This window comes from Conger conger, chromosome 10, assembly GCF_963514075.1.
Source record: "Conger conger chromosome 10, fConCon1.1, whole genome shotgun sequence".
In the NCBI taxonomy this organism is placed as follows: domain Eukaryota; kingdom Metazoa; phylum Chordata; class Actinopteri; order Anguilliformes; family Congridae; genus Conger; species Conger conger.
This window is the reverse complement of record NC_083769.1, coordinates 21,356,380-21,371,011: the sequence shown is the minus strand read 5'-3', so window position 1 is coordinate 21,371,011 and position 14,632 is coordinate 21,356,380. Positions and strand designations below refer to the sequence as shown.

Sequence of the window (14,632 nt, the reverse complement as noted above, 5' to 3'; positions counted from 1 at the left end):
CTCCAGGAGGGAGTTGTCATATTTGTTTGATTGACAATGTAGTCATGTAAAGACTGAATGTTGAAGAATGAAACTGAGATGAGAACAGTAATATCCGTTCTCTGTACGGCTCCAAACCATTCTCAGTAATTTGCATTATGCGAGAGATAGTTTAGAATTGGCAGGCGATTATGACAGGAGGTGACGGGTCCTGTTCTACCCGCATTTCCGGCAGCATTGGATCTAGAAATTCACCTGAGGGCCACGCATTTCTTTCAGAAACCTCAGCTTCATGCTCAGGGGATAATCTAAATGGGACCCCACCAGGTGACAGAAGACAACAGAGCACGTTTTTCCGGGTGTGAAAGCCCACAACCGGGTAACAATGGAGCAGAGGCTTTCAGAGTGCTGCCGTGCTTCTGGTTTGTCCCCTCCCACGGTCCCCTCCCCCTGCTCTGAGCCCTGACCAATGACGGGGGCTCCTCCCCTTTCAGGATATAAAGAGGAGGCAGTGCCTGGAAGTTGGTCTATCTGCTCCAGTCTCTCCAGCACAGCAGACAAGCACGCATACTTCTCTCTCCACTCCTAGCTCGCTCCAGTAATCCAGGCAGCCAAAGATGTCGATGAAAGGCAGGAAGACCACTAGCTACTCCGTGGTGTCGTCCAATGTGGCGCCCCGGAGCTTCAGCAGTATGACGTACTCGGGGCCCGGCCAGGCCTCCCACAAGCAGAGCTACAGCGTCCGGAGCTCGTACGGAGGGCCCGGGATGGGGGGATTCGGCTCTGGGAGTGGCTTCATCACCAGCCGGTCGGCGTACGGGGGTGGCATGGGTCTGGGCGCGGGCGTGGGCATGGGCATGGGCACGGGCCATGTGGCCCCCATCACTGCTGTCACTGTCAACAAGAGCCTGCTGGCCCCCCTCAACCTGGAGATCGACCCCAACATCAATATCGTCCGCAGCCAGGAGAAGGAACAGATCAAGACCCTGAACAACCGCTTCGCCTCCTTCATCGATAAGGTCAGTCTGCTGTTTTTTTTTCTCTCTCTCTCTCACTCTCTCTCTATCTCTCTCTATCTCTCTCACTCCCTGTTTGAAAAGTTTGAATGAAATTTAATAGGCCTTATTGGCACAGAACTCTCTCTGTGTTACATTTCCATATAAACATTTTGAATGAACTTAAATATGCTTTGTTGGCATGGGATTATCCCCTCTCTCTCTGTAAAGTTTTAATGTGAACATTTTAAATGAATTGTGCTTTACTGGCATGGAAATCTATGTGTTCAACTTCAACTTGAACATGAATGAAATTAAATGCTTTACTGGCACAGTCTGTGTGTGTCTCTCTCTCTCTCTCTCTCTCTCTCTCTCTCTCTCTCTCTCTCTCTCTCTCTCTCTCTCTGTCTCTTTCTCTGTCTCTCTTGTGGTTGGAGGGAACAGGATTTGTCAAGTTTTTAAAAAGCCTTACTTGAACATTGCAATGAAGCTTTTGAACACTCTGCCTGTCATTTTTCACGTCTATGAGCGTGATGTAGCAAATACCACAGTAGCTAATTTCCGTATTTAAGCTGGTCAGCAAGTACAATCCCGTGAATACCTATCACTAACAAGTCCAGCTCCAAGCTCTGAGTTGTGAGAGCAGAGAGGCGAATAAAAATAGAGTTAAAAAAAACAAGAACTTGAGACTGAATTTGAGAGTAGCTTCCCGGTTTTAGGGAGGGGGGATGGGAGACCTACAGGAGGCGGGGGAGGGCCGGGCTTGGGCTCTGGAGCAGGGTGTGGCCGCTGTTCCCTTGGCCAGTTTAGTTTCAGAGGGAGGAGGGGCCCATTCACCCCAGCACCTTTGCACACCAAAAAAAGGACACGCACCTGGAGGGACAGGCCCTTTACATGACGTCCACAGGCTTCCTCTGTTCCTCGCCACACTCCCAGGCAGCTCTCCACAAGAAACATCCGGAAAGCCAGAATACAAAACTGTCCAAGGACATAGCGCCTGTTTCAGCTGTGTTGCAGCTGTACCGTGAAGAGTGCTGTGAAAAAGTGTGAGCGTTTCGCAACGCCTTGTGCATTCTTGCCGTTCGTTTGGTTTTGCTTTAGTGCTCTTGTTTTCTGTTGCACTGGCATGAAGGAAGGACACCCTGCCGGTGGGTTAATATTTAAAAGGGTTCTCTGGTGTCGTGTTAACACCAGCAAGTTGCACAATCCGTTTCCAAGTCCAAAAAAACAATATCTGTATATTTTTTCATTACATCTTTGGTCATCTAATGGTTTACCAATACCCTCTCTTCCCAACCTTGTGAAAATACCCGGGCTTTAGGTATTGTACTGTTGCTGGTATGACAGTTTTGTTTGTTGCCACCCACGCAACCCGTGTTAATGCCTGAGGCCAAAGAGTAAGACGCACAGACAGCCATAAATCTGCTTCCTGTGCGCTGAGATGAGCTGACATGAGATTCCCTGTCCCTCATCTCCACGCTCGCAGTGGTTAAATATTTACCCAAGCAGTAATCTGCGCCCCGCCCTGCTGGCCATCATTCTTTTCTGGCCAGCCGGCCCCGCCTCCCAGGCCTCACCCTTTCAAAACAGGAAAACGAGTGAAAGGCCAGCTCTCTCTCTCTCCCTTCCTCTCCCCCCAGCTCTCTCTCTCTGCCTTCCTCTTCTCTCTGCCACCCATCTCGCCCCACTTCACCCTTTCCCAGGACAAACAGCCCCTCTCACATCCAAAATTGTGTGCATTCCTACTGCTCAGCAGAGAGGAATTCAAAAGCACTCCCTAAAATGGCATTGGCTGGTGCCCCTGGGTAAGGCTTAAGTAGAAGCTCCAGGAAGGAGCGGTGGTCCATCCACAGGCCCATCTGTCTAACATGTCTAACTGCTCTCCTCCTCCGCCCCGCAGGTGCGCTTCCTGGAGCAGCAGAACAAGATGCTGGAGACTAAGTGGAACCTCCTCCAGGGCCAGACCACCACCCGCTCCAACATCGACGCCATGTTCGAGGCCTACATCGGCAACCTGCGCAGGCAGCTGGACAGCCTGGGAAACGACAAGATGAGGCTGGAGGCCGACCTACACAACATGCAGGGGCTGGTGGAGGACTTCAAGAACAAGTGAGTCAGACTTCTGAGGCTTCGGCCTCTGGCTCTGAATAAGTCCTATAATTGCCAGGAAAGTATCAGAGCTGTGCCATTTGAACTAACCGTTTCTCCCACCAGTTAATAGCAGGTTATAGGCTGCCATCTACTGTGTCATCTCTGAAGCTGCGAATCAGCTGTGACACTGTATTGCAGAAAAACTGAAATCAAATCCATTCTTTGAATTGCAATTAAGAACAGGCCCATATCAATTCACAGTACTGAAATACACTCCATTGACAAATAGCAAGCTCTGTCTAGACAGTCTAAGCCTCCAGGGTAGAGACAGATAAAAAAAGTGGCCCCATTATCCAACTTTTCCAGTGAAAACCAGAACCAGGAAGCTGCTTTAACAGCTTAAATAGTGCTCTTCCTCCATCTAGTGGTGGGCTGTAATATTGCAGCACGATGTTGGCTAAACTGATTTAAGAGCCAAAATGGATTCACTTAGCATTACAAAATCTGATTCCAAAAATTCCATAGTGACCTTTAAAAAAACAATTCAGCCTCTCATCCTGGTTCCTCACAGTTTTTAAAACTAGTTGAGAATATGGAACAAATGTCTCTTGTCTTTCGGTGCTTCACCTGCTAATGCAGATTTCCACTCTTCTCCTCCAGGTATGAAGACGAGATCAACAAGCGCACCGAATGCGAAAATGATTTCGTGCTCATCAAGAAGGTACGTGTTGTTATTTTTTGTGTGTGTGTGTGTGTGTGTGTGTGTGTGTGTGAGTGTGTGTGGTGTGTGTGGTCTCAAAAAAAGAATGAAAATGTGCATATTTCGATGTGTGAATGTCTCTCTCTCTCTCTCTGTTCCTGCAGGATGTGGATGAGGCCTACATGACTAAAGTGGAGCTGGAGACCAAACTTGAGAGCCTCTCTGATGAGATTAACTTCCTGAGACAGATCTACGAAGAGGTATGTCTCTGGAGACCTGGCGCACATACATACACAGACCAATGCTACACATGGACACACACACCACACGTACACATACAGACAGAGACCACACACCCACACACTGCTACACATGGAGACACACACCACATACAGTGCTACACATGGACACACACACCACACACACACATACACTCTCAGCATACAGACAGAGACCACACACCCACAAACTACACACACAGACCACACACACACACACTACTACACATTGACATACACACCACACACATACACATATACTCTCAACAAACACCAATCACAATACATACACAGATCACACACTACTACACATGGACACACATACTCACACATACACTCACATGCAAATACAGGGACATACACACACACACACACACATACACATACAGCCACACATACACATGCACACACAGACATACACACACTATAACACAAAGACACACACACACACACACCACACATTCATGCACACTGCACACATCATACATGGACACACACGCAGAGTGCATCTGGGAACCAGAGAAAAATATGATGGTTTCCTTTGGTGCCTGATGCCCCCTCCCTCTCCTCCTCTCCCCCATCCCAGGAGCTGCGTGAGCTTCAGAGCCAGGTGAAGGACACCTCTGTGGTGGTGGAGATGGACAACAGCCGCAACCTTGATATGGACGCCATCGTGGCGGAAGTGCGCGCCCAGTATGAGGACATCGCCAACCGCAGCCGTGCAGAGGCCGAGGGCTGGTACAAGACCAAGGTAGCTAACGCAGTAGCTCTCTGCATCCGCCCTCCACGCTATATGTTCTTATATCTGTGTCCTACAAGAGGTCTACTTCCCATACATTTTCAAAATAAGTTACTGTTGCTGCAATTGCAGTCTTTAGGACAAAACCTGAGCTGAATTCAGTTTCCACATTTGTCAGCCCCAAACATTGTACATTACAGATGGGGCTAAAGATTCCGCTCACTGCCTGCATCAGTGTGATGTTGTCAAGTGCAAACTGCAAGCTTATGTACTTAACTCAAAATGATATATGTCAAATAAAATGACACCATATGTGTGCATGGCATCATTGCATTACATTTACTTAAATTCTTAATTAGCAGATGCTGAATTATCCAAAATGATTTTCACAGATTCACACATTTTTTACATACTAGCATACTGCTTACTTCCATGTGTCCATCTAAACTGCTCTAATGACTGCTTTCTGGCACGTGTTGTGTGTTTCACCCGCAGTATGAAGAGATGCAGACGTCCGCCAACAAACATGGGGATGACCTGAGGTCAACCAAGACAGAAATCGCCGACCTGACCCGCATGATCCAGAGGCTGCAGTCTGAGATTGACTCAATCAAGGGCCAGGTAGTTACATTCACGTTGCATTACACACGTTTAGCAAAGGCCTTTATCCAGAGCTTACACAACTTCACACTACTTTTTTACACAGTGTTTAAGCTATATTTTGAAACAGCTGGTTGCTGGTTGACCAGCTTAGACCAGCTCCATACTCAACATGTTTGACCAGCTGAAGCTATGTTTTGAAACAGCTGGTAGCCGGTCATTTCAAGCTGGTCATAGCTTTACACTAGGGTATACCAAGCAATTCAGTTTAAGTACCTTGCTCAAGAACAAAATGGCAGTGCCCCAACCGGGGCCTCAAATCTGCAACCTTTAGGTTACAAGACCAGTTCTCTAACCTCTATACTAGACTGCCATATAATATAGTCTTTTGGTCTCCCTCCCCGGCCAGCGTGCCAACCTGGAGAACCAGATCGCAGAGGCAGAGGAGCGGGGAGAGATGGCTGTAAAAGACGCCAAGAACCGCATCAGAGACCTGGAGGATGCCCTGCAGAGAGCCAAGCAGGACATGGCCCGACAGATCAGGGAGTACCAGGACCTGATGAACGTCAAGCTGGCCCTGGACATCGAGATTGCTACCTACAGGAAGCTCCTGGAAGGAGAGGAGGACAGGTGAGCTCCTGAATCTGTGTGTGTGTGTGTGTGTGTGTGTGTGTGTGTGTTTGCGTGTGTGTGTGTCCATGTATGAGCTCCTCTGGCTGTTCCATCCCTGAGCTGAGATCTGAACTCTTCTTCTTCTTTGTCTCACAGGCTGGCCAGCGGCATCAAGGCCGTCAACATCTCCAGCGTGAAACAGAGCTATACACGTAAGTTCCTGCACCGAGACCCCGTATTAGGGTTATGGTTGTGTAAAGGTTAGACTCTGGGTTAGAGTTGAGTTAGGGTTAGATTCTGGGTTATGGTTGAGTTAGGGTTAGACTCTAGGTTATGGTTGAGTAAGGGTTAGACTCTGGGTTAGAGTTGAGTTAGGGTTAGACTCTGGGTTAGAGTTGAGTAAGGGTTAGACTCTGGGTTAGAGTTGAGTTAGGGTTAGACACGATTAGATTTGAGTTTGGGTTAGACTCTGGGTTATGGTTGAGTAGGGGTTAGACCAGGGGTCGGCAACCCTGGTCCTGGAGAGCCGCAGGGTGTGCTGGCTTTCGTTGTTACTTGGCATTAATTGATCAATGAAAGCCGTTGATTGCACAGTTAACTCACCTCACCGGGTTTCTTGGGTCTGAATCGGTTGCTTATTTTAAGGTGGAGACGAAAGCCAGCACACCCTGCAGCTCTCCAGGACCAGGGTTGCTGACCCCTGGGTTAGACTCTGGGTTAGAGTTGAGTTAGGGTTAGACTCTGGGTTATGGTTGAGTAAAGGTTAGACTCTGGGTTAGAGTTTAGTTAGGGCTAGACACGATTAGATTTGAGTTAGGGTTAGACTCTGGGTTATGGTTGAGTAGGGGTTAGACTCTGGGTTAGAGTTGAGTTAGGGTTAGACACTGGGTTATGGTTGAGTAGGGGTTAGACTCTGGGTTAGAGTTGAGTTAGGATTAGACTATGGGTTATGGTTGAGTAAGGGTCCCTCACCCCTTTGCTATGCCCTAATCACCCATCCCACCCTTTTTCCTTTAGCGAGCTACAGCTCCATCCCCATGGAAAGTGCCGGAATGTCCTACAGCTCCTACGGCAGCGGGTACGGTGGCGGTTATGGAAGTGGAGCCGGGTACAGCAGCGGAGGCGGGTACAGCAGTGGAGGCGGGTACAGCAGTGGCAGTGGCTATACCAGCAACCAAAACAAGAAGAGTGTCGTCATCAAGATGATCGAGACCAAGAACGGGAGGGTGGTGTCCGAGAGCTCAGAGGTCATGCAGGATTAATCTGGATGGCTGCCATCATGTGTCCTCCTCTCACATTCCCTCTAATAACCCCCTCCCCCCAATGCAATAAGACCCCAAGTGCCCTCTAACAGTCTTTTTAAAGCCAGCCCTTAAAGCAACAGGACATTCACACCCAGCTCAGTTATTTAAATTGAAGGACCAAAGTATGTTCCAGTCCAAGTGTGCCTTATGCTTTAACTGTGCTGTTTTGCACTAAAAATCAATCACCCGTTATCCATCTAGCACAGCAGCTCTTGTTCATGCTGGCCTACGGAAGAGCTGGATCTCTCGGTTTGGCTGAGAGCTAAAGCCCTAAGATAGGCCATTGTGTGTTCAGCGATTGTTTTATCAGCCTGCGCCTCTGAGGTGCTGTCTTTTGCTACCAAAGAATAAAATATGTTTACTGTTACACCAAAGAGTTCCTGTTCTCATTTGTTCCCTGGTGTGTCATGGTTTAACGTGTGCAAGCATACACTGGTGATAAGCTGCCTTCCTATGAATACTGTATCTGAAAATCCTAGATAGAAAAGGATTTAATAACATCTCATAACAATGGTTCCTCTTAGTTTTATTTTTGTTTAAAACCAAGGTTTAGGATATCCAATTCCATTTTCCAGCCGGGTCGATGCAGGGCAGCTCTCCACATGTAGGGTTTGCCCGAATACTGGAGGAAATACCTCCTACAATCAGGCTTGCATATAGTTCAGGGGCCCCCATCTGACCAGCGAGTGTTGAAATGCAGACCTGGCCCCTAAACCGACTACGTGGCAGAACTTTCCCATAAAGTGGACCTCAGCAATGCTCATTATGAGTGGCCTTATTGGTCTACTGGCCATAGTTGACACTGTCACAGGCACGGTGAGGCTCACCCACGCACAACAGTGAGGTTCCTTAACCGAATAAGCCACCCAACACCCCCTGGTTCCTCTTAGGCGCCAAGACCAAAAAAAAGGAAATTTGAAAATACATAATTTATAGCTGTGATGGAGCCCTGGTGAAAACAAGTGTTCCAGTAAATACCATGTATAAATTGTCAGAAGTACCAAGGGCAAAACCCTGCCAAGTAGACATTAGAGATTGTGAGATCAAATTCTCTCTTACATGTGCGTAAAATGTGACTACTTAAAAGTGGGTTCCCAACGGAAATTAATTTCCTACCTGATTACTGCAAACAGAGGCATCTGATTCTGCCAGCGCTGAAATTTCGCAAGGCGCAATAGCCAACTGCAACAAGTAATTTAATTTGGCTTTCAAGGGTATACATTTTTAGCACAGATAAAGTACAAGCAGAAACCGACAGATAATATTGTAGATCATATGTATTCATAGATCCAAATCCTTCTCTCCATCATGTAAGCAATTTTAAAACTTGCTCTTGGGGATCAGCTGCTTTCACATGATCAGCATCGAAACGCTTGACACAGCATCAAGCCATTAAATTCCTATGGCAGGAGCGTTGAAGCACATTGTGTAGCACATTGCTCAAAATAAAGCCAAGTTGAGCGATTCAGACCCAAGAAACCAAGTGAGGTGAGTTAACCGTGTAACTAACTGCTTTAATTGATCAATTAAGTGCTGAGTAACAACAAAAGTCAGCACAGCCTGCAGCTCTCCAGGACCAGGAGTGAGGATCACTGTTTATACCCATGCTCATGCTGCAGGAGAGTGTACACCAGGGATACTGAAATAAGGCATTGAGGTCAGTAATACTGCTGCTTTTCATTTTCCCCCTGTAAACAAGAATGATTCAAAATTGGGACACTGGGCGAGCTAATCAGAGGAAATTGATCAATTACCAATCAATTATCTCTCAGGTACATAAGAAACCCAGCAACGCTGTTAGCCTCAGGGGCCTGATTTCATTATCACTGGCGTTGAGAAACACAAACACTGTAGCGCACAAGCCAAGCTTGTGTGAGTAACAGGAGGACACTTCATATGTAGCTTTAGCTTTACCGATTGGCCAGCAGGGAATGCTAGTGAGCAATGAGCAGCAGAACCTGGACAAATGAACTCTCTCTAAAACCCTGGGCAATATTACTGTCACATATGCATTGCGCTACAGGGCCACTGATCACTGTCAGCACTGAAACGGTTGGGACTAGATCCCTGACCATTTGGTTTATTCCCATCTATGAGCGCTGTCTTCAGGCTGGTTTATACTGGTTTATACTCCATTGCTCACCTGAAATCACGGAATGTTCATGAACGTTGTGCAAAAGTAACTCCTCCTGGGGCCAAAGATAACAGCTTGTAAACGCCTATGGAAGAGCTGGATCTCTCGGTTTGGCTGACAGCTAAAGCCCTAAGATAGGCCATTGTGTGTTCAGCGATTGTTTTATCAGCCTGCGCCTCTGAGGTGCTGTCTTTTGCTACCAAAGAATAAAATGTGTTTCCTGTTACACCAAAGAGTTCCTGTTCTCATCTGTTCCCTGGTGTGTCATTGTTTAATGTGTGCAAGCATACACTGGTGATAAGCTGCCTTCCTATGAATACTGTATCTGAAAACCCTAGATAGAAAAGGATTTAATAACATCTCATAACAATGGTTCCTCTTAGTTTTATTTTTGTTTTTATCCAATTTCCACCCAGGTTTAAGATATCCAATTCCATTTTCCAGCCGGGTCTATGCACAGTCTCCACTCCAGATTGAAGATTGCTTCAGCTCTCCACATGTAGGGTTTGTCCGAATACTGGAGGAAATACCTCCTAAAATCAGGCTTGCATATAGTTCAGGGGCCCCCATCGGACCAGCGAGTGTTGAAATGCAGACCCGGCCCCTAAACCGACTACGTGGCAGAACTTTCCCATAAAGTGGTCCTCAGCAATGCTCATTATGAGTGGCCTTATTGGTCTACTGGCCATAGTTGACACTGTCACAGGCACCGTGAGGCTCACCCACGCACAACAGTGAGGTTCCTTAACCGAATAAGCCACCCAACACCCCCTGGTTCCTCTTAGGCGCCAAGGCCAAAAAAAAGGAAATTTGAAAATATATAATTTATAGCTGTGATGGAGCCCTGGTGAAAACAAGTGTTCCAGTAAATACCATGTATAAATTGTCAGAAGTACCAAGGGCAAAACCCTGCCAAGTAGACATTAGAGATTGTGAGATCAAATTCTCTCTTACATGTGCGTAAAATGTGACTACTTAAAAGTGGGTTCCCAATGGAAATTAATTTCCTACCTGATTACTGCAAACAGAGGCATCTGATTCTGCCAGCGCTGAAATTTTGCAAGACGTAATAGCCAACTGCAACAAGTAATTTAATTTGGCTTTCAAGGGTATACATTTTAGCACAGATAAAGTGCAAGCAGAAACCGACAGATAAAAACAGTGACTGGACAAGGACAGCAGGAATGTTTAACCAAAAACAAAATTGAATGTATTGTATTGTCCGCTTGTCACAAAATGAGTAATTTCATTTGTGTCGTCGATTTGAGTTTGCTTACCCTCAAAGTGTCTTCAACAACAGTCTCTATCTCTCAGGAGACTCTGGGATCTTGAGTGTTGTTAAGTAGAGTTGTTAGATCGGCCCGTGAGGGTTCTTGGAAAACAATAATCCAATTACAAACACAGTACAACAATAGAATAGAAAAAAATCTGAGGAAAAACAAATGCCTTTCAAAAATTCACCAAAATCTAATTATAGTCAAGGTGATGAAGACACATGTGTGGACAACACAGAGGAAGCTATGAGTGTGACTTGATCAGAGGTTCTCACCACTGGTCCCAGAGGCACACAGGTTCTGCTGGTTTGTGTTATTACTCAGCACTCATTTTATCAACGAAAGCAGTTAACTATACACGTAACTCATGTTTACTGGTTTTCAAAGTTAAAACAAAAACCATCAGACCACGTGGCCCTCCAATACCAGATCAAGAACCCCTGGACTAGGGCCACAAGTTTATATTGTTTCTCAAGATGTATTCTATTGATTGTGCTCCAGGTGTCTCAATAGAAACTTCATATGTATTAATAGATCCAAATCCTTCTCTCCACCATGTAAGCAATTTTAAAACTTGCTCTTGAGGATCAGCTGCTTTCACATGATCAGCATCGAAACGCTTGACACAGCATCAAGCCATTAAATTCCTATGGCAGGAGCGTTGAAGCACATTGTGTAGCACATTGCTCAAAATAAAGCCAAGTTGAGCGATTCAGACCCAAGAAACCAAGTGAGGTGAGTTAACCGTGTAACTAACTGCTTTAATTGATCAATTAAGTGCTGAGTAACAACAAAAGTCAGCACAGCCTGCAGCTCTCCAGGACCAGGAGTGAGGATCACTGGTTTATACCCATGCTCATGCTGCAGGAGAGTGTACACCAGGGATACTGAAATAAGGCATTGAGGTCAGTAATACTGCTGCTTTTCATTTTCCCCCTGTAGACAAGAATGATTCAAAATTGGGACACTGGGTGAGCTAATCAGAGGAAATTGATCAATTACCAATCAATTATCTCTCAGGTACATAAGAAACCCAGCAACCCTGTTAGCCTCAGGGGCCTGATTTCATTATCACTGGTGTTGAGAAACACAAACACTGTAGCACACAAGCCAAACTTGTGTGAGTAACAGGAGGACACTTCATATGTAGCTTTAGCTTTACCGATTGGCCAGCAGGGAATGCTAGTGAGCAATGAGCAGCAGAACCTGGACAAATGAACTCTCTCTAAAACCCTGGGCAATATTACTGTCACGTATGCATTGCTCTGCAGGGCCACTGATCACTGTCAGCACTGAAACGGTCGGGACTACATCCCTGATCATTCGGTTTATTCCCATCTATGAGCGCTGTCTTAAGGCTGGTTTATACTGGTTTATACCTGAAATCACGGAATGTTCATGGACGTTGTGCAAAAGTAACTCCTCCTGGGGCCAAAGATAACAGCTTGTAAACGCTTCCTGTAGCCAGCTAAGAGTCTCACTTTTGGAATTTTTCCCCATTCTTCCTGCCAGAAGAAATATTCTTCGGCCTCCTTGCATGTATAGCATGTTTGGAGGTATGCTTTGGATTATTGTCTTGCTGGAATTCCCAACCTCTCTTCAACTTCAATGTCTAGACTGACCTTTGCATAGCCACCAGAATTTCTTGATATTTGATAGAATCCATTGTTCTGTCCACTTGCACAATATTTCCTGTGCCCCCAGATGCCACACAACCCCAATTCATAATGGATCCACCTCCATTCTTCACAGTTGGCAAGGTGTTCTTCTCTACAAAGGCTTCACCCTTTTTTTTCTTTGGTGGTGGGCATAAAGTTTAATCAGTCCAAAGCACATTGTTCCAAATGGCTTCAGGCTTCTCATTGTTTTCTTTGGCATACTTCACCCACTTAATTTTGTGTTGAGGTTGTTCTTTCTGGCAATTCGGTGCCATGTAGGTCCTTTTTGTTTAAAGTATGTTGTATTGTTGTCCTGTGAAAAGCTAGACTCATATTTGCTACTCTTTTTTTGCAGCTCTCTTGCAGTGATGTGTGGGTTCTTCTGAGCGTTTCTCACCAGTTCTATCTGAAATCTTTCTTGGTCTTCCGGACCTTCCGGCCTTGACTTCAACTGTTCCATTTATGTTCCATTTTCTAATAATGTTTCTGACAGTGGAAATGGGTAGCTTGAAACATTGAGAGCTTTTGTAGCATTTTCCTTCTTGGTGAACCTCTTCATTCTGAAATCCTTGGACAACTATTTTGAGTTTTCATGGTTGTTAACACCAGACAGAACAGCCACTGCAGTTGAATACTTGGCATGGAGTTACTTTAGAATAAAAGATTCAGCCAATGAGTCAGGTAATTTTACTTACCTGAGTCATTGAAGCCCTAAATTCAAACAGGGTCATTTTCCTTTTTTTTTCATCATTTCATAAAAATGTATCTTGCTTAAAAATCTGTGGAAAGGTCTCATGTTTAACTCTGTACAAGTAGAGTTCAGGTTTGCTTTCGATCACATACAGACATTGAAACCAGGGGTGCCCACATTTTTGCAACCCAGCCCAGGGCATCCCACTGCCTAGACACACTACCAACCCTGATTCAGCATTTACAGTATAATATCTACTTAAAAGGTGTAAATATGAATGGTGAATAACCTTCTTGCACGCAAACACTAGAGGGGAGTGTACCTTCTCACAACACTAGAGGGGAGTATTGTCAAGGGAAAAGGGAAAATCACATGGGGTGAACTAAATAGGTAAAGATTGAAAGACTACATTTCAACAAATTGTACTTACTGGGGCACGTTGATCCGAAGGTTTCAGTTTACTGGAAGTTGAAAGCCACTGATCTTCAGAGTCTACTTCAAAGCTCCTTCAAAATGGAATCCGTTATATTCCTTCACGTATTGGTCTGGTGGGGCAAAACTTGAATATCTGGCAAGTATATTGGAAATATTTCTGAGCAACTTTCTAGAAAAGTTCTTAGTGACCAACACAGCATTGATTCATCATATTACATGACATTACATACATTATTTCCATTACAACACAAGCCACAATGTAATAAGTTCCAAGTGTAGCTCACAAAAGTGCCCTAATAGGGGGCAGTATTCTCTTTAAAATCCTGACACAGACAGAAGGGTGCGGTCCATCTTCAGAACCAGAACAATATAGTTGCCACTAGCTAGCATGCTAATTGAAGCGTGGATCTATTCCGTGCCAGTTTGTCCTATTTAGTGGATCCACCCCACCCTCCGGTGAAAGACTGCATCTATTTCACTGGCACTGTCTTTTCAACTTGTTTGCATTATATACAGGACACATATGTTCCATGTCTCTCTTTGAACAGAGAATCCTTATCTCAGTAGAACCTTCTGGTGGAAATAAAGATTAATTTATATATAAATGCTATAATACATAATGTATTATACATATTCCAATATAAAACATATGAACATACTTTTTTTGCAAGTAGCTCAACAGTTTTTAAGTTCCTTGAGTAACTTACCGTGGTTCCCCATTAGGGGGCAGTGTTCTCATTGTTGGCACAGCATTGTTGGGAGGTTGAGAATCTTCATGTTGTTGGAAACTTTGAAGAGCATAGAACACTATTGTCTCTGCTAGTTATTATGAAGGGTATGAAACATGACCGTTTGGGGAATTATGCTGCTGTGGATTCGGATCCGCCCATCCCGGCAGTGAAGGACTGCGTTAAACTCAGATTATATTCTCTAATGCAGGCTGGGCACCTGCCTCAAATCGAGTAATAGTAATTATCTGAGGGGCATTATCTGTCCCTGGGTGTTTCTACTTGCCCTAAGTAGAAAGGAAAAGGGCAGAAAAGTGCAGACACATTTTAAGAATGTTACCTCTGAGCTAATAGAATGACTATTTTCCATTATCTGTGCTGTGAGTCAAGGTGTGGTTTCGGTTGACAGGTAGC

General features: G+C 45.3%; 2 protein-coding genes across 4 annotated transcripts in view; one reads left to right on the top strand and one right to left on the bottom strand.

Annotated features, from left to right (window-relative positions):
• LOC133138443 (keratin, type I cytoskeletal 18-like) overlaps positions 1-14,349 on the bottom strand; it is a 40,150-nt gene extending 25,801 nt beyond the window's left edge. The window contains exons 1-4 of one of the 3 annotated variants that reach the window (XM_061257217.1): positions 14,198-14,349; positions 13,486-13,623; positions 10,710-10,804; positions 10,444-10,509 (exon numbers count right to left, since the gene is read on the bottom strand). In XM_061257217.1, coding sequence (XP_061113201.1) covers positions 10,444-10,466 — 23 coding nt within the window. In that variant the 5' untranslated portion in view covers positions 10,467-10,509; positions 10,710-10,804; positions 13,486-13,623; positions 14,198-14,349. Of the gene's footprint in view, positions 1-8,414; positions 8,453-10,443; positions 10,510-10,709; positions 10,805-13,485; positions 13,624-14,197 lie in introns of those variants that run through there. The other 2 variants (XM_061257218.1, XM_061257216.1) reach the window with 2 other exon arrangements.
• krt8 (keratin 8) lies at positions 519-7,672 on the top strand. The gene is made up of 9 exons (XM_061257376.1): positions 519-998; positions 2,875-3,083; positions 3,726-3,786; positions 3,930-4,025; positions 4,630-4,794; positions 5,278-5,403; positions 5,792-6,012; positions 6,151-6,206; positions 7,012-7,672. Exons 1-9 carry the CDS (start codon positions 597-599, stop codon positions 7,254-7,256), a joined length of 1,581 nt encoding a protein of 526 aa, XP_061113360.1. The 5' UTR covers positions 519-596; the 3' UTR covers positions 7,257-7,672.
• Positions 14,350-14,632: the final 283 nt, after the last annotated feature.